This window comes from Lissotriton helveticus, chromosome 4_1, assembly GCF_964261635.1.
Source record: "Lissotriton helveticus chromosome 4_1, aLisHel1.1, whole genome shotgun sequence".
In the NCBI taxonomy this organism is placed as follows: Eukaryota; Metazoa; Chordata; class Amphibia; order Caudata; family Salamandridae; genus Lissotriton; species Lissotriton helveticus.
Genome location: NC_136063.1, coordinates 140,006,050 through 140,026,679, shown reverse-complemented (window position 1 = coordinate 140,026,679; position 20,630 = coordinate 140,006,050). Strand labels below are relative to the sequence as shown.

The window sequence follows — 20,630 nt, the reverse complement described above, 5'->3', positions numbered from 1 at the left end:
TTCACCAGAAAGGAGACAAGCTACCGGGGACCGGTTTCTGGCATTTCAGCCTCTTCGGCCCGGCTTGCTTGAATCCTGATGGAGCAGTGAGAAAGGGACTCATGTCTGAGTATACCCTGCCACACCTATAGTGGCCAAAAACGATTCAGAAAAGGGGGTGGTGATGAACAGAGTGTCCGAATCAAGCAGACCACTCTTACCCAGTCCAAAGATCAGGGCTTGATCCATCACCGTTATTCATCTCACTGCCCCATCCCAGCTCAGAACCTGGCTATATGCAAATTAGTCTGTCCCTGGCCCAGTGCATCATGGGAACAGGGCAGACCAAACTACCAAGCCAATTCTTCACCAAAACGGTGATGGATCAAGCCCTGATCTTTGGACTGGGTAAGAGTGGTCTGCTTAATTCAGGCACTCTGTTCATCACCACCCCCTTTTCTGAATCATTTTGTCCACCATAAGCGTGGAAGGGTATACTCAGATGTGAGTCCCTTGCTCATTGCACCATCAGGATTCAAGCAAGCCGGGCCGAAGACGCCTGAAATGGCAGAAACCGGTCCCCGGAAGCTTGTTTCCTTCCCAGTACAAGAATTGGCTTGGTAGTTTGGTTTACCCTGTTCCCATCATGCACTGGGACAGGAACAGACTAATTTGCATGTAGCCAAGTTCTGAGCTGGGATGGTGCAGTGAGCTAAAAAACGGTGATGGATCAAGCCCTGATCTTTGGACTGGGTAAGAGTGGTCTGCTTAATTCAGGCACTCTGTTCATCACCACCCCCTTTTCTGAATCATTTTGTCCACCATAAGCGTGGAAGGGTATACTCAGATGTGAGTCCCTTGCTCATTGCACCATCAGGATTCAAGCAAGCCGGGCCGAAGACGCCTGAAATGGCAGAAACCGGTCCCCGGAAGCTTGTTTCCTTCCCAGTACAAGAATTGGCTTGGTAGTTTGGTTTACCCTGTTCCCATCATGCACTGGGACAGGAACAGACTAATTTGCATGTAGCCAAGTTCTGAGCTGGGATGGTGCAGTGAGCTAAAAAACGGTGATGGATCAAGCCCTGATCTTTGGACTGGGTAAGAGTGGTCTGCTTAATTCAGGCACTCTGTTCATCACCACCCCCTTTTCTGATACAAGAATCAGAAGCCAGATAGGGGCATGGAGGAAGCACCAGACAAGCGTGGGGAGAGTGGTAAACCAACAAGGGGTCGAGATTCAAACAGCCATGGGGCAGAGTGCAAGAAAACATGTAGATGAAAAAAAGTAGTCCCCTGAATATAGGCAGTGGAAGGATATAAGCCATGCAGTAAAAAGGTAGGTAAAATCTATGCTCTAGGAGAGAGAAAAACACAAGAGAAAGAATTCATCATATAAGAAGCAAGCAGACGGGACAAACACCACCAGAAGTAAGAATCGCCTGACCCAAAGCCCACGCCAAGTACTGGCACTGTCCACAATAGTTCTTCTACAACAGACACCGAAGAGATGTCTGTAGGTAACATCTAAAAAATGCATGGAAATGATTTGAGACAAACTCATATATAAGTAACACATCCTGGCCTTTAGAGATCTGCACACGTGACCGTAGATCTACCCCAGAAAGAAGCAACAAACAAACAACACACACAAGAGTTTGAGGTTGAGCACCTGGGTTTACAAATACAGAATCAATGGCACCTATTCAGCTGCCCCTTGCGATAAAGTGCACATCACTCAGTCTTTGAATTGTTGGGTGGGGGCTCTCTCCAAGGCCATGGAGCTCGGACTGGTCTGGTCTGTCAGGATGGCAGAGGTGGGGACCTTCAGAGCTTGGGGTGCTCCGCTTCGGAACAAAAAGCCATCATCAAATTCTTGTTCCTCTCCTTCCCCAGTTTGGATGAAGCAAGGCGCCTGAGGAGCCTTTACAAAGCAGAGATATACACTGAGGGTCACTTGTTGAGTGTCATGAATGGCGGGGACTCAAGACCCTTTATTGGCAGTGACTGCCCAGGGATTCAGGGTGAATGTCACTCTAAAACTGCTGCCCGCGTGTTTTCCTTCATGCGAGCATGGTTTTAAGCTGCTGGGTGGCCAAACACGCAGGTGGCTTGGTTGTTGATAGCAAGCCACCACTTCTGCAACACCGAGAGTGGCATCGTACCAAGAGAGGTGATGCGAAACCATATCTGCCACAGCTCTCTCCATGTTCATCAGTGCTGGCACCCACCCCATGGTGGTGTGAGGTGGTACTCTCACAGAAAAGGGGAGATGAACCATTCTACACTGTTGTGGAGACGCACACCATCTTGAAGGCAGTGGCAGCCGGCAACATTAAAATATGGTGAGGCTCGATGCCCAAAAAACTCACCATGTATGTTGTGCAGAGCCACATCCGGTGTCTCTCTCCTCTGCAGTGACTCCAGCAGGCAGCAGGAAAGGGAAGGACTTCCTCCCTTGTGCAACAGGATTCCAACCAATTCTGAAGCTGCAGCGCAGGTCCAAGATTGGTTGGAGCAGGCTAACCCAGTGCTAATTCTGCATCTGGGGGCCTGGGCTGCAGTCCCTGGTCTGTTTCTCAGCCCTGGGATCGTGCAGGTTGAAGTGCGCATGCCAGATTGCCTGGCTGTAAGCAGCCAGCCAATCTGACATGTGCACTGGCAATGGCTGCCATAACAGTGCTACTGCATGAATCCGCACAGCGTTATGCTCTTTCACTGTGACAGCGCTCGCCTGCAAACAAAATAAAATGGTATTTATGGATGTGTGTGCCTGCTGAACTTGCAGCAGGCAGGGGCGCTCCTCCGTCACAACGGAGGAGCCACCGTTGCTTAATAGTCTTGTTTAGAGTTTGAATCAATCATTCCACTTCTCTATTAGCCTGTGCCTGCCTGGGATGGCTTTGATATGCCTGATGTACAACAGGAGAAGATAGCCAGACCTCGTCCTAGGAAGGGCGGCATAATATCTGTGCATGGGTGACCATTGGCTTCTCCACTTTTGGAATAAGCTCCTCAGCAGAGGTTTTTTGATTGATCTCCACTTTGAAACACTTGGTCATCCATGGTTGCCAAGAAGTGGCGGCCATCTTGGAGGCTACCAAAATCAGCTCTGACCCTGCGCCCAAAGGGCAGTTAGAATAGAAAGATGTGGGGGTACCGGAGGCTCAAGTCACTGCACAGTCCCGTAGCAGTGTCTCAGCTTAGCCATCTATTTATGGAAACCCTATGTGGAGTTTCCTTTTCAAAAACTCCTTGATGCCCAGCATGGGTCAGCTGAAGAGCACGGCTTATGATATCCATCGTTCACCAATGTCAAGCCTCTCGCCGATAGACCACCTGGGTCGGTTGCTCATTCAGGCTACATGTTGTGTGGGAAGACAAGGGTCTGTCTGGCACCCACGGTGCTGTGGGGTGGACCATGAACTACTTGAATCCAGGAGCTCTGTTTGTCTTCCCAGATCATGGAGATGATTTCTGAAGACACATGGGATGAGCTCTGGTGACCTCTTCTTTTGCTCCCACATATTCCTCTGCCTCTTTGGCGTGTCGTGGTTCCTGTGTAGTTTCTGGTTGTGGATTGCGCAGTAGATGCTCAGCTGAGCTGCCTGCACCAGGCTTACAGACCTCCTGGAGAGCAGAGCCCTTCAGTTATCAACTGTTCAATGCCAGAGGGTGGTTTCGAGGATGACCCCAGGGTGCAAGTGGCTTGTGGAGGGCAGTGTCTTGGAATGACTGGCCATAGACAGAGGAAGCAATGCTGCAAACCCCTTTAGCACAACTCTCTCCATTATCAAAAAATAGCATTGTTTGGTGGGGCTGAGGACTTGGCTGGCAAGATCAACTGGGACCATTCACCCCATGCTTGCTTGTGTAGAAGATCGCAAGGTATAGTGCGGGTTGCATCCATTCCTAGTCTGCAACTTTCTGAGGATCCTACTGCTCCAAGATCACATTACCGGTCAGAGCTTCTTGGTGACTTGCAATGCTTGTTGATGTGTTGTAATGTGTGTGGTTTTTTTCCTCTCTCTCTCTTCCCCCCAATTCTTCCTCTTCTCTCTCTCTCTCTCTCTCTCTCTCTCTCTCTCTCTCTCTCTCTCTCTCTCTCTCTCATATAGGTGGGAAACAGAGTCTGTGCTGCACATTCTACATATGAAAATTAAGTTTGCTATTGTTGCCTGTGTTGTACTTACAAGAGAAGCATGTACTGAAGATGTCTGTGTGGCATATACTGTACGTGTGAATGAAGCTGGCTATTGATTTCTTTTTAAACAGATTTTATTGGTATTTAGCATAACAATACTTTACATACTGTACAGTCTAAGCATTGTTTGCAGTATTCTCGGTGTATTGCTGGTGCATTAAATTCAAACACCCCAACTGGTGCCCCTGTCCCTCCCTCCTCTCTCCCTCTCTCTTGAATGAAGCATGCTATTGATGCCTGGGATGTACTTACTATATAGGAAAAATGCTTGCACAGAAGATGTCCGTGCGACATGTACTGTACGTGTGAATGAAGCTTGCTAATGATGCCTGTTACATACTTATTATATTCGAGAGAATCTTGCACTGCAGATGCCTGTGCTGTATATGTGAATGAAGCTTGCCCTATTTTTGTCTGTGATGTACTTAATATATATGGAAGAAGCTTACACTGTAGATGACGGTGCTGTAGGTACTGTAGGTATGAATAAAGCATGCCCTTCTGATGCATGTGGTGTACTTACTATTTACGAGAGAAGCTTGCACTGCTGATGTCTGTGCTGCACTCACTGTGTGACTGAAGCTTGCCCTATTGTTGTCTATGATATACTTATTATATGCAAGAGAAGCTTGTACTGCAGAGGTCTGTGCTGCACATACTGCATGTGTGAGTGAAGCTTGTACTGCAGAGGTCTGTGCTGCACATACTGCATGTGTGAGTGAAGTTTGTACTGCAGAGGTCTGTGCTGCACATACTGCATGTGTGAGTGAAGCTTGTACTGCAGAGGTCTGTGCTGCACATACTGCATGTGTGAGTGAAGCTTGTACTGCAGAGGTCTGTGCTGCACATACTGCATGTGTGAGTGAAGCTTGTACTGCAGATGTCTGTGCTGCACATACTGCATGTGTGAGTGAAGCTTGTACCGCAGAGGTCTGTGCTGCACATACTGCATGTGTGAGTGAAGCTTGTACCGCAGAGGTCTGTGCTGCACATACTGCATGTGTGAGTGAAGCTTGTACTGCAGAGGTCTGTGCTGCACATACTGCATGTGTGAGTGAAGCTTGTACTGCAGAGGTCTGTGCTGCACATACTGCATGTGTGAGTGAAGCTTGTACTGCAGAGGTCTGTGCTGCACATACTGCATATGTGAGTGAAGCTTGTACTGCAAGGTCTGTGCTGCACATACTGCATGTGTGAGTGAAGCTTGTACTGCAGAGGTCTGTGCTACACATACTGCATGTGTGAGTGAAGCTTGTACTGCAGAGGTCTGTGCTGCACATACTGCATGTGTGAGTGAAGCTTGTACTGCAGAGGTCTGTGCTACACATACTGCATGTGTGAGTGAAGCTTGCCCTATTGATGCCTGTGATGTGCTAACTATATAGGCGAGAGAAGCTTGCACTGCTGATGTTTGTGTGAATGAAGCTTGCTATTGATGTATGTGATACTTATTATATGTGAGAGATACTTGCACTGCAGATTTCTGTGCTGAAGGTGTGAATGAAACTTGGCCTATTAATACCTGTGATGTACTTACTGTACACGAGAGAAGCTGGCACTGCAGAGGAGAAGAAATCTTGCAATGCTGACTGTGCTGTATGTACTGTATGTGTGAATGAAGCTTGCCATTGATGCCTGTGATATACTTATGTGAGAGAGAAGCTTGCACTGCAGATGTCTGTGCTGTATGTGTGAGTGAGTGAAGCTTGCCATTGATGCCTGTGATATACTTATGTGAGAGAGAAGCTTGCACTGCAGATGTCTGTGCTGTATGTGTGAGTGAGTGAAGCTTGCCCCATTGATGCCTGTGGTTTCCTTACTGTGTGCAAGAGACACTTGTACTGGAAAGGTCTGTGCTGCATGTGCTCTATGTGTGAATGAAGCTTGGCCTATTAATGCCTGTGGGAGAAGCTGGGACTGCAGATGAGAAGAAATCTTGCAATGCTGACTGTGCTGTATGTACTGTATGTGTGAATGAAGCTTGCCATTGATGCCTGTGATATACTTATGTGAGAGAGAAGCTTGCACTGCAGATGTCTGTGCTGCACGTACTGCATGAGTGACTGAATCTTGCTATTGACGCCTGCGATATACTTATGTGAGAGAAGCTTGCACTGCAGATGTCTGTGCTGTATGTGTGAGTGAGTGAAGCTTGCCCCATTGATGCCTGTGGTTTCCTTACTGTGTGCCAGAGACACTTGTACTGGAAAGGTCTGTGCTGCATGTGCTCTATGTGTGAATGAAGCTTGGCCTATTAATGCCTGTGAGAGAAGCTGGGACTGCAGATGAGAAGAAATCTTGCAATGCTGACAGAGCTATATGTACTGTATGTATGTGCTGTATGTGTGAATGAAGCTTGCTATTGATGCCTGTGATGTACTTACTATATAGGCGAGAGAAGCTTGCACTGCTGATGTTTGTGCTGTATGTGTGAGTGAAGCTTGCCCTATTGTTGTCTGTGATTTTCTTACTATACACGAGAGAAGCTTGCATTGCAGATGTCTATGCTGCACGTACTGCATGAGTGACTGAATCTTGCTATTGACGCCTGTGATATACATCTTTGTGAGAGATGCTTGCATTGCAGATGTCTGTGCCGTGTGTGTGAGTGAAGCTTGCCCTATTGATGCCTGTGGTTTTCTTACTATATGCAAGAGACACTTGTACAGGAAAGGTCTGTGCTGCATGTGCTCTATGTGTGACTGACTCTTGCTATTGAAGACTGTGATATACTTATATTTGAGAGAAGCTTGCACTGCAGATGTCTGTACTGCACGTACTGCATGTGTGAATGAAGCTTGGCCTACTTTTGTCTGTGATGAACTTCCTTTACGCGAGAGAAGCTGGCACTGCAGATGAGAAGGAGTCTTGCATTGCTGACTGTGCTGCTGTTTCTGTCTCTAAGAGCTTTGCTGCCAGTGAAAGGCATTATGGGAAACCCCTAAATGTGCAAGCAAAGCCTGTATGTAACAGATGCCAGGCTTTGCTTACCCTGATAAGTGTGCAGCTGCTGGTCCTTTCAGTTCCTGTTGTGATTTTGGTCACATCAGCAGTCCCTGCCCCACTAGCTTCCTCCTGCCGAGCCCAGGATGGTAGGAGCGCGCGTCAAGTGCCCGCGCGAGGCAGGCACCGCCAGGGCTGGACAAAGGCACTCTTGTTGCACCAGTGGGCACTGCTCCATGTGCACAGTCACTGCCCATTCATCGCCGGGCACAAAAGAGGCTGACGCGGATGGCAGCAGATCTGAAGAACAACCGGTCCTGCAGGGTCGTGCCAAGCACCCTCATCCGCTCCTGCACTCACCTTACTCACAGATGGGCCCACGAAGCAAGATGATGCATGGGAACAGGAAATTATATAACAAGCATATCCAAGGTACCAATGAAAGCAAGGAAAATGTACCCTCAAGCAAGGTAGCAAGAAACGACCACCATACTTGGAGCTGAAATTGGCCTCATCCACTTGAGGGCCCTGGTGCCACTGCACCCGTTGCCCGACTGATCGCTAACCCCTAGCCATAGGCCTTGTACCATCCTTTTAGAACTCAAGATCCCCTTTGTACATGTTGCAGCTCTGCCATCAGGAGCAGCAGAATTTTTAAAAAGCTCAGGCGAAAGTTGTTATGCCAGCTGAATTTGCATAATTTTGGGAAATTTTATGAGAGATATTATGCAAAATTCCTGAAATTACACTACATTATGTAATAATGCATTGTTTGCAGCAAAATCAATGCGCGGGTGCATGACTCACGTCCACTGCTCAAATTAATTTCATATTTCCCTGGACTAATTCACCACTAATCCTCTTTGGGTTCCGGACTAGCGTGCTACTCGCCGAACAGAGCTTTGACGCCTCGTCAGGGGTAGGAAGCGCTATGTAAATGCACCTAACAATGGAACACAAGCAGCTGTTGCTCGAGACCCTTGTGTTTTTCACCCTATTTATTTTAGCATACGATCTGTCTTCGGGCCCAATATGGAAATGAGGACAGAGTACTCAGTAAACATATTGTTGCTAAATGCTGGATTTGCATTTTGCAGAATGTCCCCCAAATTTAGCATACATGCGCAAACACAAATTATGCAAATCTCACGCACCTCTAACTTTGACCCACAAACTTTGAAACTGCACAAGGAGGGGAGCTCAGCATTTGCAGCACCAGAAACAAGATTGTGAGAGCAGATTTACTCAGCTTGAAACTCAGCTGTGGTATTGCCCTCAACAATGGTCTCAAATATTGTAGCGTGTAAATTAATCGAGGAACGGAATGCCACAAAGGCATTTCTCAGAACCCACATAATCAAAAATTCATGCAGAGTAAAAACGCATAGTTAGAAATACAGCTGGGCTCATAACAATAGAAGGACCGACCAAAAAGTTCCTACATCATAAAAAAGACACAAAAGAACGTCTGCAAAATATGGTTAAGGAACATAGTTCTGCTATTTAAACTGGAAGATGGGGTAAGAAATTAAAGGTCGAGGAAAGCAGGGAGTGAACAAGGTTAAGAGGAGCAGTGAAGATAAGGAAAAAAGAGGAGAAACAGTGCAAATACATATCCTGGCATCCTAACCAATCAGGTTTTAGAGCCCAACACTCTACTGAGTCTGCCCTCCTGTTCACCACTGATACCATCCGAATGGCCCTAGACCAGGGTAAGAAGGCTGTCCTGATACTTTTAGATCTGTCGGCGGCCTTCAACACGGTCTCACACACCATCTTGATTGACCGGCTAGCAACATCTGGCATTACAGGAATGGTATTAGACTGGATTAAGAATTTCTTAAGTGACAGAAGGCAAGTAGTTACTCTGGGAGATTTTTGCTCAAAGGAAAAGCCACTCAGGACCGGAGTACTGCAGGGATCCAGTTTAAGCCCGACACTTCTCAAGGTTTACACCACCCCTTTGATTAAGCTAATATCGTTGTATGGTATAGACGTTGTAGCGTATGCAGATGATACACAGCTTATCCTAGTCCTTGACAAAGATACCAGGGACTGGGAAGAAAATCTGAAATGCTGCCTGACGGCTACATTTGAATGGATGGAAAAAAATCACCTGAAATGTAACACGGGCAAAACCGAAATAATGCTAATGGGCCCCCAAAATGACGTTGTACCCAAACTATGGTGGCCAATAAATGCAGAGTTACCACCGCACACTACTGATACGGCACGCAACTTAGGTATCAAATTCGACACCACCCTGTCGTTTAAACAGCAGGCTCTATCAGTAGCAGGGACCTGCTTTAATGTCATCAAGGGGCTACGGAATTTCTTTGACCTACTGCCTTTGGCAGCTAGGAAAATGGTAGCAGTCGCACTTGTAATGTCTCGACTTGATTACTGCAACAGCTTGTATGCAGGAACCACCAAGGTTGTCACCCACAAGCTGCAGATGGTGCAACATGCGGCTGCTAGGCTGGTGCTGAAATGGCCCAAGAAATCCTCAGCATCAGCCGCGTTAATTGCCCTGCACTGGCTACCAGTGACCAAACGAGTACTCTTCAAGGTCCTGTTAATTACCTTTAGAGCATTCCATTCGCAAGGACCAAAGTATCTACTAAGGAGGTTCTTTCGATACCATCCCTCGCGGACTTTGAGGTCCTCAAATGCTAACTTGTTGACTGTCCCAGCTTTCAGACTCAGTACGAGGGGTGGAAAATCTCTGCCCGTTCTAGGGTCTAAGGCCTGGAATAAACTTCCCCCCTGCCTTCGTGCCATTGAACGGGAATCTGAGTTCCGCAAAGCGCTAAAGACCTGGATTTTTAATCTTTCTGACACCTGTGCAAGAGCCTTAGTATAACCATTCCAACTGGACTAGTGAAAGAAGCCTGACCTAATATCTAGATCTCTTGGTCAGTGTAGGCGCCAAGATGCTCCATGGAGCGAATGCCACGCGGTACAAATGCAAATTTACATTACATTACATTACATATAAGCGTGACTCCAAAAACCTCTCCCAAAAAACGTCGGAATGAGTAAGCACAAAGAGAAAAGGTGAGAGGAAACAGAAAGGAAAACAAAGCAGTTTAAAGAAGAAATGATAGCTCTGAGGACAATCCCTGAAATAGAAATTAAACAATAGAAGCTCGTCGCCCACTGAGAGGATTTGGAAAGGGAATAGGGGTGAGTGGAAACAAAAAGATTAAAGCCACCCACACTTTAAACATGCGTTTACACATGCAGTGCGTTTCACCTGTCAGAGCTCCCGGGCCTGTGGCAAAGAGATATCTTCCTGGATATTGGAGCGAGGGACGGCGAAGCATGCACACAGGCTTACATGTCACGCAGGTCTCCTTGCGCCGGTTCCTCTATTCCCTGAGTCTGCTCGAACGGAACTGGTTTACATTCATGGCTTGGAACCCTCATACCTTAAATGCCCACAATATTCACAACATGGCAGCACTGCTCCATGCCAGCATTGTGCTGGAGTGGACACAGTCATGCCTCGCATGCTCACCCTATGTAAGGAATGACCCTATGATGCTGGGGCGGCCTTCATGGGTGCCCATGTTTCAAGAGTTACTACCATCATGTAACGGAGGCCCACAACATGGGACATATGACCATCGTGCAGCCAGAACCATGCATCAAACGTGATTGCGCAATGGACACACACAATGTGCCAGGAACAGCCGCCACTTTATTACGCCAGGATTGAGCACTACTGTGCAGCGAGGGACCACAATGTGCCAAGAAGTGATGTTATACCTTATTTGTACAGCGCACATACACCAACAAGGTTTCTTGCCGCTGGTGTAAAGAAAGGCAACATCTAACCAGGGTTTAGGCAGTATGCCTGTGTGGGCAGACACGTTTTCAGGAGCTTCCTGGAGCTCATGGAGTTTGCTGCTGATCGGATTTCAGCCGGAAGTGAGTTCCAGATATGGGAACCCATCACTGAAAATGTTGCCCCTCCCAAAATCTTTCGATTGAATCTCGAAGTGACACCATAGTGCAAGGACCACCATGATGCAGTAGGACAGCATAGCAATCCTGTGCCATCGATGCACACCATATGTCAAGATTGGCCACCGCTTTGCCAGGGCAAGCATTTTATGAAGAGTTGGTGTCATGCCATGGAGGGCAACATACTGCCAAAAATACGGCCATTATGTGCAGGCCCGGATTACAAGTGGGATGGGCCATCATCATCATTCAACAGATAACCATAATTTGGCAAGTATTGCCACCCTTGTGCCAGGATCAGCACTTTACAAGGTGGGGCATTGGGCACCGTGCAATTGCTGCCCACAAGTTGCAACGCATGAGTACCATTATTCAAGGACTAACGTTTTACTAGGGGCGGGCAGTGGGCACATATTATGTGGTCTACTAAGAGTGACGGGCAGATATTCTGACACACTAGCACTGACTCAAGGAAAGCTAATGACATAGTGAGAAGAACAGGTAAATTCCGCTCTAACAGTAATCCACATTTGTGAACATTGCATGAGAATGGCTACAAGGCCCAGGCGTGAGTCCCGTTCTCATTTAGCCACTGGATTCAAGCTAGCCTGGCTGATGAGGGCTGTTAGCCCAAAACCGGTCCCAGGATTCTTGTTTCCAGTCCAGGGAAGACATGGCTTGGCAGTTCAGGCTGGACTGTTCCCACAATGCACAGGGTCAAGACTGATTTGCATAAGGCGGTTTCTGAACTGGGGTGGCGGAGTGAACTAAAGAATGATGATGGATTCAACCCAGATCTGTGACTGGGGGTGAGCGTCTGAAAAGTTTCAGCGCTCCGTCCGTCTTCTCCTTGTGTTTCCCATATTTTCTGGCCCAGCAGACCGGCAGCATTAAACGATGGCAGTGCCACAAATACAGATCTGAAAAATGTCACTGGAATACTTGAGGTCCCTGGTGTTCAGACATTATTGAAGGCGCTGTGCAGATGCCGCCCGTTGGAGTGGGAGTAATGTGTCGGCCAGTATTTCACTGAACCACACTTGGGCTTTTTTTAGATTGGGTTCATCAGCCATTGAGGACTTGAAAAAAGTTATACTACTCTTTTCTGCTACGAAAGAACATTTTCTTTTTACTGCTGTTGTTCCCTAAAGGAAGACCTGGAACGAGCTCCGAGTCAACATCAGATGCTCCCCCACTCTGCACACCTTCAGGAAGTGCCTCAAGACCTGGCTATTCGGCTGATCCGCAGCTTCACCCCCCCCCCCCTCGCCTTGAGACCGTCACGGGTGAGTAGCGTGCTTACAATTCCCTGATTGATTGATTGATTGAATGCATTGAAAATGTATGCTCACTTTCTAGACCAGAGGATGGCTCCAAACACAAGAATCATTTTCATGAATAAGTTACCGTGATGAACAACTTCACCTTGGACTTTAAATTTAACCATTAATAAATTAACATAAGATGTTGGAAAAATTGGAGTCCATAGAGGTGCTAGAAATTTGAGTAAACAAATTCACTTGTCCATTAATGGCAGGCGGGGTTTGGAGGAGAATGCATCAGTTGTAAGAGAAGCACAAAGTTCTCCTCATCAAACCAAGTTGTAGAGTCGCCCATTCCTCTGCTTTGGTCTGCACTGTTGGAACTCAATATAATAAAGGGAGTTCAAATCCATAGTACACAGAGCAGGTTGTTTTCCATCTTTGATTGCATTCTTGCCAGGTAATGCAAAAAATTCACCAGTATACTGAATGTACGATGGAAATTGTATGATCATGCAATGCAGAAAAAACATACATATAGACCTAGTGGTTGCCGTATTGAATTGATACGTGAAATACCAGGTCTTTGTGGTAGGTTGTGCAGATGTTTACTTATTTTGGAAATACATATATATGATAGGAATTCCTAAAAAACTGTTTACCTAAAACTTTTTTGTTTTCTATGATTCAATGCATTTACTGGCATTTTGTAAAAAAGTGTTTATTAATGCCCTATTGTCATTTGCTGGCCCTCATGCAATGTGATATATGCATTTGTACCGGTTCATGCTGCTCTTCTTTCATTCTATAAACGTTTTCATCCATCACCACAATAGCGCGCTCTGCCTTCCAGTTTGAGAATGATGTAATAAGTTGCACTCCAGATTTTAACGCTGCGTGAGGGACGTTTCTCCATCATTTTTGAGTGAAGCATATAGGAGATTTGTTCTTCTTACCCGTGGTCAGCTGTGCCGATTAATTCATGCAGCCAATGGGGAGATGATTGTATTAACATAAGTTGTGTAAATTAACAACTTTTCATCATTGTATTTAGAATTTTTTAAGCTTTGACCTGGCATTGGTGAGGTGTGATCTAATCTGTGCACGTAAAATAAAAAAAATTATCGTGCATTTGGAAATTTTCTTGGACGCTCAGTTAAATTTATGTCCTGATGATGACCATTTAATCATGCAAAGGTCGAAACGCCGTTGACACATGTGGCCGTAATTAACGAAGGACGCATTGTCTTGACTGTTGATGTTTCAGTGTTGTTCTGAACTCCCCTTGCTACATAATCCCTTCTGTTTGCCACCTTTCTGGTTTTGTATTGCACAACAAATATTATGTATACCAGTATATATTTCTTATTTCTGAGCGTGTGGTCTCTAACTTGTTTTTATCTATATATTGAATACATTTTGCATAATTTTCTAATATTTCTTATAAGGGCTTTTCTCCTTTTTTTCTATTCATTTTTTAAGTATGCATAGTTTTTCCTTTTTCCAAAAAGCTTAATTTACTGCTATTGATGGTGTGTGAAATTGATATTTACATAATACCTTGAACCAGTGTTTGGACTAAATATTGATTGATTCAGGTTTACAGGGCTGCCTCTGTTGTTAATGATAAGTTGCACTCCAGTAGTTAATGGTGATTCTTTCAACAGTAACATTGAAAACTCTAATGCATGACGCGCACTGTAGACATTCAACCTGACATGCGTGTGTCAGGTGCGCATGCGCTAGGAACGAACACACCATCTCCTAATGCGCATGCGCCCAGGAACAGTGGCAGGCAGGCGCGCTGGTTCAGGATCAACCACCGGCGCATGCAGACGCTGATCCTGTGTTAACGCGTCTATAACATACAGACGCCCTGTATGGTTACATAGCGGAATACCCATACATGGGAATAGTTTTCCTTCCGCCCAATTAGTGAAACGGGCTATAAATAACCATGACCGCTACCTGACTCCACACCAGCGGAGCAGCGTGCGGGGTAAGGCGGTGATCAGAGCGTCCTGACTTTGTGAGTATGATATTGAAGAAGTACTAATATGCCACGATCGTCTGAACCCATCTATATAAGTAAGTGTTACAGAATGAATTATAAAAGCCACATCATTCTTCACTGCAGATAGCCATTGGAGCAGCACCCCGACGTTCCTATTTTGCTCATGAAGCCCACAACCAAGCTTCACAAGTATGAATACAACTTACAGTAAAATCCTAGTTTTCTATGTGTTTTATGTTGTATGTGTTGTGAGTCCCCCCTTTTTTTTTTTTTTTTTTTTTCTACGAGCTTATTAATAAGCAAATGGTGAGGTTCCAGGTGACTGCACCTGCACGAACTACCCGCTACGTGGGTAACCATTAGGTGACATATATTTTTTTGTCTTTCTACAGGTCATTGTGCTTGTAGCAGACCGCTGTAGGCACACTTAGCCTATTTCAAGTAAAATTCACTTTTTTGTAAATACACAGTTTTATGTAGTAGAAGACGTGAGTAGGGAAGGGAATCTGTGCCCCCGTCCTGAAGAAGGAGCTTGTCTCCGAAACATGTCGACACAAAAGCACATCAGAGGTCCTGTTCATTAATACAACAGGTTTGACCTCGCCCTGCACTTTCTTTTAACAGTACCAGCCAGAGTACAGAATAAAAAATTTTCTTTACCACTCTAGTGCCAGGTACTTTTTAACTTTTTTTCACCACACTCCCTACTCACTTTAAACATAACCCACACACTGTACACCACACATAGCCAATACCTTAAGTGCTCCCACGTAGTCGTCGGTCGCAGCACGCCGCATCCCGATAGAGGGGTGCGAAGACCCCGATGATTAAGCTGACACCAAGGGGCCTTTTGGTGTGTGAGGGGTATTTTCACAAACACTGAGTGCTTCAATACTCATTGATCACTCTCTCTTCCCATTAAGTGTTGGATTTCCTTTGTTTATTTAAATACCTAGTGGAGCATAAATCCAACGATTGGCTCTACCTCCTTCCCTTGTTCTTGTTAGATTCTTTCTTTACATCTCATATGTTAGCTTTTCCCTTTTAATTTATTGTTGGAGTCAATTTACTTCAGTTTTTTAAATAACTCGATGGTCGAAAAGCTAAAGAGCCCTGTGGCGGGGGGAGAGCGGTATTAAGAAGTGAGTTAGGTTTGAATCCTGTGCAATCCATCTGAGGTGCTCTGCTGTCACCTTCTTTACACTTACAGACACAGGGTTTATAAAGCTCGGACACAACCGCGGTCATCGCAGCACTGTAGTAAGCTGATGGCCAGGATTATGAGGAGGATCATTTATAGATTTATAAGGACCTGGCTACTGAAATCTGGACGAGAAGATGAGGGCCTCTTCAAGGTGGCAAGGTGGAATATTCTTTGAGAGAGGAGTCTACAGCTGTTTTCTGAATTATAGGAGGTTTGGGGCCATTCGGATAGTTATGGAGGTATGGCGGCAAATCATGCCCAGGTTACAACTACAAAGAAAACCACAAAACGTGAACACAGACTGGATTAAATGTAGGATTGGAATAAAGAGTGACGCAGCATGGGAAGACGATGCATGGATGATGTCAGCAATGGTGCAAACATGGTGTCCGAGAAGAGGAAATTCAGTTAGTTCATAATTTAGTGTTTGTCTTTTTCTGATTAGGACTAGAAGCAGCATTAAAATAAAAAACGGCTCTAACGCACCCAGAACGCCTCTGCATGCCTGATCCTCGACATCCCGCGCCGCAGCCACATTACACCCCACCTGAGAGGCCTGCACTGGCTCCCGGTCAACAAGAGGATAACCTTAAAGCTCCTCACCCACGCACACAAGGCACTCCACAACACCAGCGTATCTCAACAGCCGACTCAGCCACAACACCCCCACCCGCCAGCTTCACTCCGCAGACCACACCCTCACCACCATCCCCTGCATCCGAAGAGTAACCGCCAGCGGCAGATCATTCTTCCACCTCGCCGCCAAAAGATGGAACAACCTCCCCATCAGCCTGCGGCAGACCGAAGACCTTCTAACCTTCAGGAGACTTCTCCAAACCTGGCTCTTCAGCAGAAGCAGCTCCCCCTCCCCCCAACCCCTCCCCCCACATTCCCCCCGCCAGTGCCTTGAGACCCTCACAGGTATGTAGTGCGCTATATAAATGCTTTGATTGATTGATTGATTAAATTCTCCTGAAGACAGTCACCCAAGGGCTTGGTGATTCTAGGACTAAGAGGGAAGAAACATCCACCCGTAAGTGGCTCACAAACCTAGTGGAATTGTGGTGCACTTTAAAACTGCCATGAGTAACAATCGGACGTAAGGCCAGGGCGTATGCAAAGAGTTCTGGCAGGGGAAACGTACCACAATGGAGTCACTGGCTCCAGTCGAGAGGTAGATGTCGTCTGGGTTGGAGGGGATGCCGCCATCTCGCCTCTCGATGTACTTTGCCACGTCATTCCGTATGAGCTCAATGCCCTTGCTGTCAGTGTACGCGCCTGTGAAGAGATAGAGTGGTTAATGTATTATTGAATCCCCCTCACCCTCTCCCATGGGCCAGATGCTCCAAAGGATAAACTGAACCATGGACGTCAATACCTCAAAATGTCAGGGGTAGCAGACGTGACATCACACACCCTTTGACCTGGACTTTCACTCATATGCATGCTGGTACATACACCCACATTCAGACAGACACTCTCACTCACATATATCCACCTTCACCCGCAAGCAGGCAAACATACATTTAAAGTATTTTCTTTATACTTTCTTCAGCTGTCAGGGAGGAGCATCTTTCAGATAATTGTATTCTATTTTTTTACACTAATATGAAAAATTCAAAAATATTTACGATTAGAGTAATGAAAAAATGACAAAACAGGGAGAGTGAGCATAAAGCTGCCACTGTTCTAGGCATTGATTGTGCCATCTCTGAGGGCAGGGGTCGCGAAGGCGATGCCAGTGGTCACAAAGGGCAAGCCAGGAGTCGCAGCTGTGACTCATGGCGACCCCTAAATTTCAACCATGATTACTGAGCACATGACATAAAAGAACACATATCTGATGGTTGATTGGTTTTGTATGGCAACTTAGCTCCCTTTTTTGGAAACAACGACAGTACTACCCACTTCTGTACACCAGGATCTGGAACAACATCCCCGTATCCACCAGGACCGCCCCAACCCTGCTCCAGTTTTAATAGAGCCGAGGACACACCTCTGTAAAGCACACCACACCACAATGAACCTGTGGTCTACATTCACAGCCCAGCTCCCCTCTAATCACTCACCGACTGTACCTTTGCCTTTGACCCTCTTGGCACTATACAAACACCACATATACACACACATGCTACCTACTTGCCAGGATGAAGCATTTGTAACATCATTGAAGTGATGCAACCCTCTTCTTACCAATACTGTGTCCACCACACGCTTCCAGGATCCGCCTGGCCTTCTGCTTGGCATCTTCAGGGAATTTGTTGTCATTCAGCAGCTCAGGGTAGAGACAGAGGGCAGTCACCTGGAAGAGCAGAAGGCAACCACACAACATGTTCAATCACAATGAAGAAGACCATTAACCAAGAGCGGGACACTCAGAACTCTACACACACTACATACAAGCGCCCTCAACTTGAGAGAAAACAGGTACAAGAGAGTGTGACTCAGGAAAGTGCGTAAATCAGGCAGGCATTTGGACTCCAAGTATCAGTCCTGCCTGGCCACAATTACCCCTGCATTTTCTTAAACGTTCATGGTCACTAAGATATTGGCTTCTAACTTGCTGGCTGGTCTCTGAGGGCCGCATCCTTGCCAGATGTTCAGAATATTAGAAAATAATCAACTGAAATGGAAAACATCAACATTGCCAGTAGCTACCCTGGGTGTCTTGCAGATGTGGTAGGGATTTGACCCTCGTCGAGCTACCTTGGACACCCCTGCACAAAGGAGTTCACATCAGCGGTTGTCATTGCTGCTGGTGACAAGGCCCAGGGACTTACTGGTTTTTCAACAGTACTGACAAGAGAAAGGCTGCACGCCTGCCAAGTCATCAAAACCATCAAGGGTGTTTGTGAACGACAAGCGGCAGTGAAAACCACAACTACCCTTTTTTGCACTTCTGATCTGACCTACAACTCAAACATGGCCGCCTCCTTAATGATAATGGGCCATATGTATCAAGCAAAATGCCGAAATTCGCAGAATTTCGGCGTTTGCTAAAGCAATTTTTCCAAATAGTATGTATTAAGGCAAAATAAGGAATCGCAAAATTTGCAATTCCTTATTTTGCGATTGCATTTAAGGAATTGAAAATTTTGCGATTCCTTAAATGCAATGTAAGAAGCACCAAAAAAGTGCAATTTGGCCTTAAGGAATCGCAAATTACCACCAACTTCATGTTGGTGGCAATTTGTGATTTCTTTGAAAAATGCACTTTTTTGCATTTTTCAAAGTGCAATGGGAAGCACATACATGCCCTTAGGGCATGTATGTGCACCCATGCTTATTTCAGGGGTGCAACATGGTTTCCTTTTGACACCCCTGCACCCTTGAAATAGCATTCTCAATTTGCGATTCGCTAATTGCTAATCGCAAATTGAGAATGTCTTCCCAGTCAGAGGCCCATAGGAATGAATGGGGAGGTATTCCTTAATTGTGAATCACAATTTGCGATTCGCAATTAAGGAATATGTAGGATTCGCAAAAATTAATGCAAATCTTACATACATAGCATTTTGCGATTCTCAAATAGCGATTCACAAAAAATTGCTATTTTAGAATCGCAAAATGACTTCTTGATACATATGGCCAAAAGTCGTTACCTAGCCAGCTCCTCCAACAAAGCCACACAGGGCCATCGTGCTACAATGGGGAACACAAACTAAAGGTCTGATACAACGGTACAGCCTAACACTGTGTGCATTACATTGTAGCAGGGAGATAGCGCTCCATACCCCGGTATGGGGTGCCGGAGCACCTTTTCGAATGGTTAACCTGAAACGCAATGGGAGAGTGCATGGCTGTCTTTGTTGTGATCCTGTCTGTAAAGGGATGGACGTGAATGACAGAGGAGCAATTGTTACCTTTTTCCAGGGCACATCGCCTGCCTCTGCAAGAAGGAGTGCAAAGGTGTAAGAGACAGGTGTGCAAATTAGAATGGTAATTAGGAATAAAACCCATAGAGAGCTACACAACACCATCCCCGGACAGGGAATGCCTTTACACCAACAAAAAAGGCTGGTAATCAGAGTTGCCCAGCAATACGAGTGTCAGCATACTCAAGGCAGAGATGACGTCAGAGTAGTGACAAGAAGTCAAAAGAACAGGAACTGGAGCTGGTGGCATAAACAGATGCCATGCACTCTTTTAAAGGAAGGGATACTGCTACTGCTGAACAAAGGCAGCCCAAGAGTGAGGAAAGAAGACAAATCAATGCTGGTAACCTGAGCAGGAAGTACAAAATCTACACAGATCCGGGGTCACGTCCTGCTTGACCAAAGGAGGCCAAAATGTTGAGCAAAGATTCGGACCCCAATCCCAAATGGATGTGCACGAGCTGGGTAAGTGGGGGTAATGGCTCAGATCCTAGCCAGACTGGTGCCCTGCACACGTGAGACATGGAGTGCCTAAGCGGTCGCTGCTCTGACAAACCTGCCCACCTGGGGTCACTATCAGTGGCGGCTCCTCCGCTATGGAGGAGGAGCGTCGCCCCACTGCTTTCAAGCAGTGTGAGAAGCAAAAACATAAAATGATGATAACTTTCAGTTATTGCAATTATATGTGTTTTGGGACTGCTTTGCGGGTGTGCGGGCTGCTTTGTGGGTGTGCGGGCTGCTTTGCGGGTGGGCGTGGCTGCTCTGCGAGCAGGGCAGGGGTGGAGTGGTTTGCCCAATCCTGAGTGTGCAATGACTGTTTGGTCGGCCCTCTTGGTCCGCTCAAAGCAGTAATGTGCACTTTTCCCCTGCATTACAGCCTTCATGGAGAACATGCCCACCCTGCTTCCCCAGGCTGAGCGCTGTTACACTGCGCTCAGACCAATCACAACGCTGCATTGCAGTGTTGTGATTGGCTTAGGGGAGGCAGGCTGGCTTCCTGTCCATGTGTCAGAAGCAGGAGAGCAGGAGCAGCGATGCGGGACCTTGTAGCGGCAAGGTAGGCAATTTTTTCTCTCGCGTCTCTCTACAATTGCGGCCTCCTGCGCGACCCTCCCTCCTGTTAACCCCACGGCCGCTCCCCCCACCCGCCAGCCATGCCCGCCGCGACTGGTCACCACCCTGC

General features: G+C 46.5%; 1 protein-coding gene across 6 annotated transcripts in view; it reads right to left on the bottom strand.

Moving 5' to 3' along the window:
* The window catches only part of LOC144828423 (alanine aminotransferase 2), a 690,396-nt gene that overhangs the window by 63,321 nt on the left and 606,445 nt on the right, over positions 1–20,630 (bottom strand). For all 6 annotated transcript variants that reach the window (XM_078686552.1, XM_078686556.1, XM_078686555.1 and 3 more), the window contains 2 exons: positions 17,766–17,874; positions 16,717–16,850 (listed from right to left, as the gene is read on the bottom strand). In XM_078686552.1, coding sequence (XP_078542678.1) covers positions 16,717–16,850; positions 17,766–17,874 — 243 coding nt within the window. The remainder of the gene's footprint in view (positions 1–16,716; positions 16,851–17,765; positions 17,875–20,630) is intronic.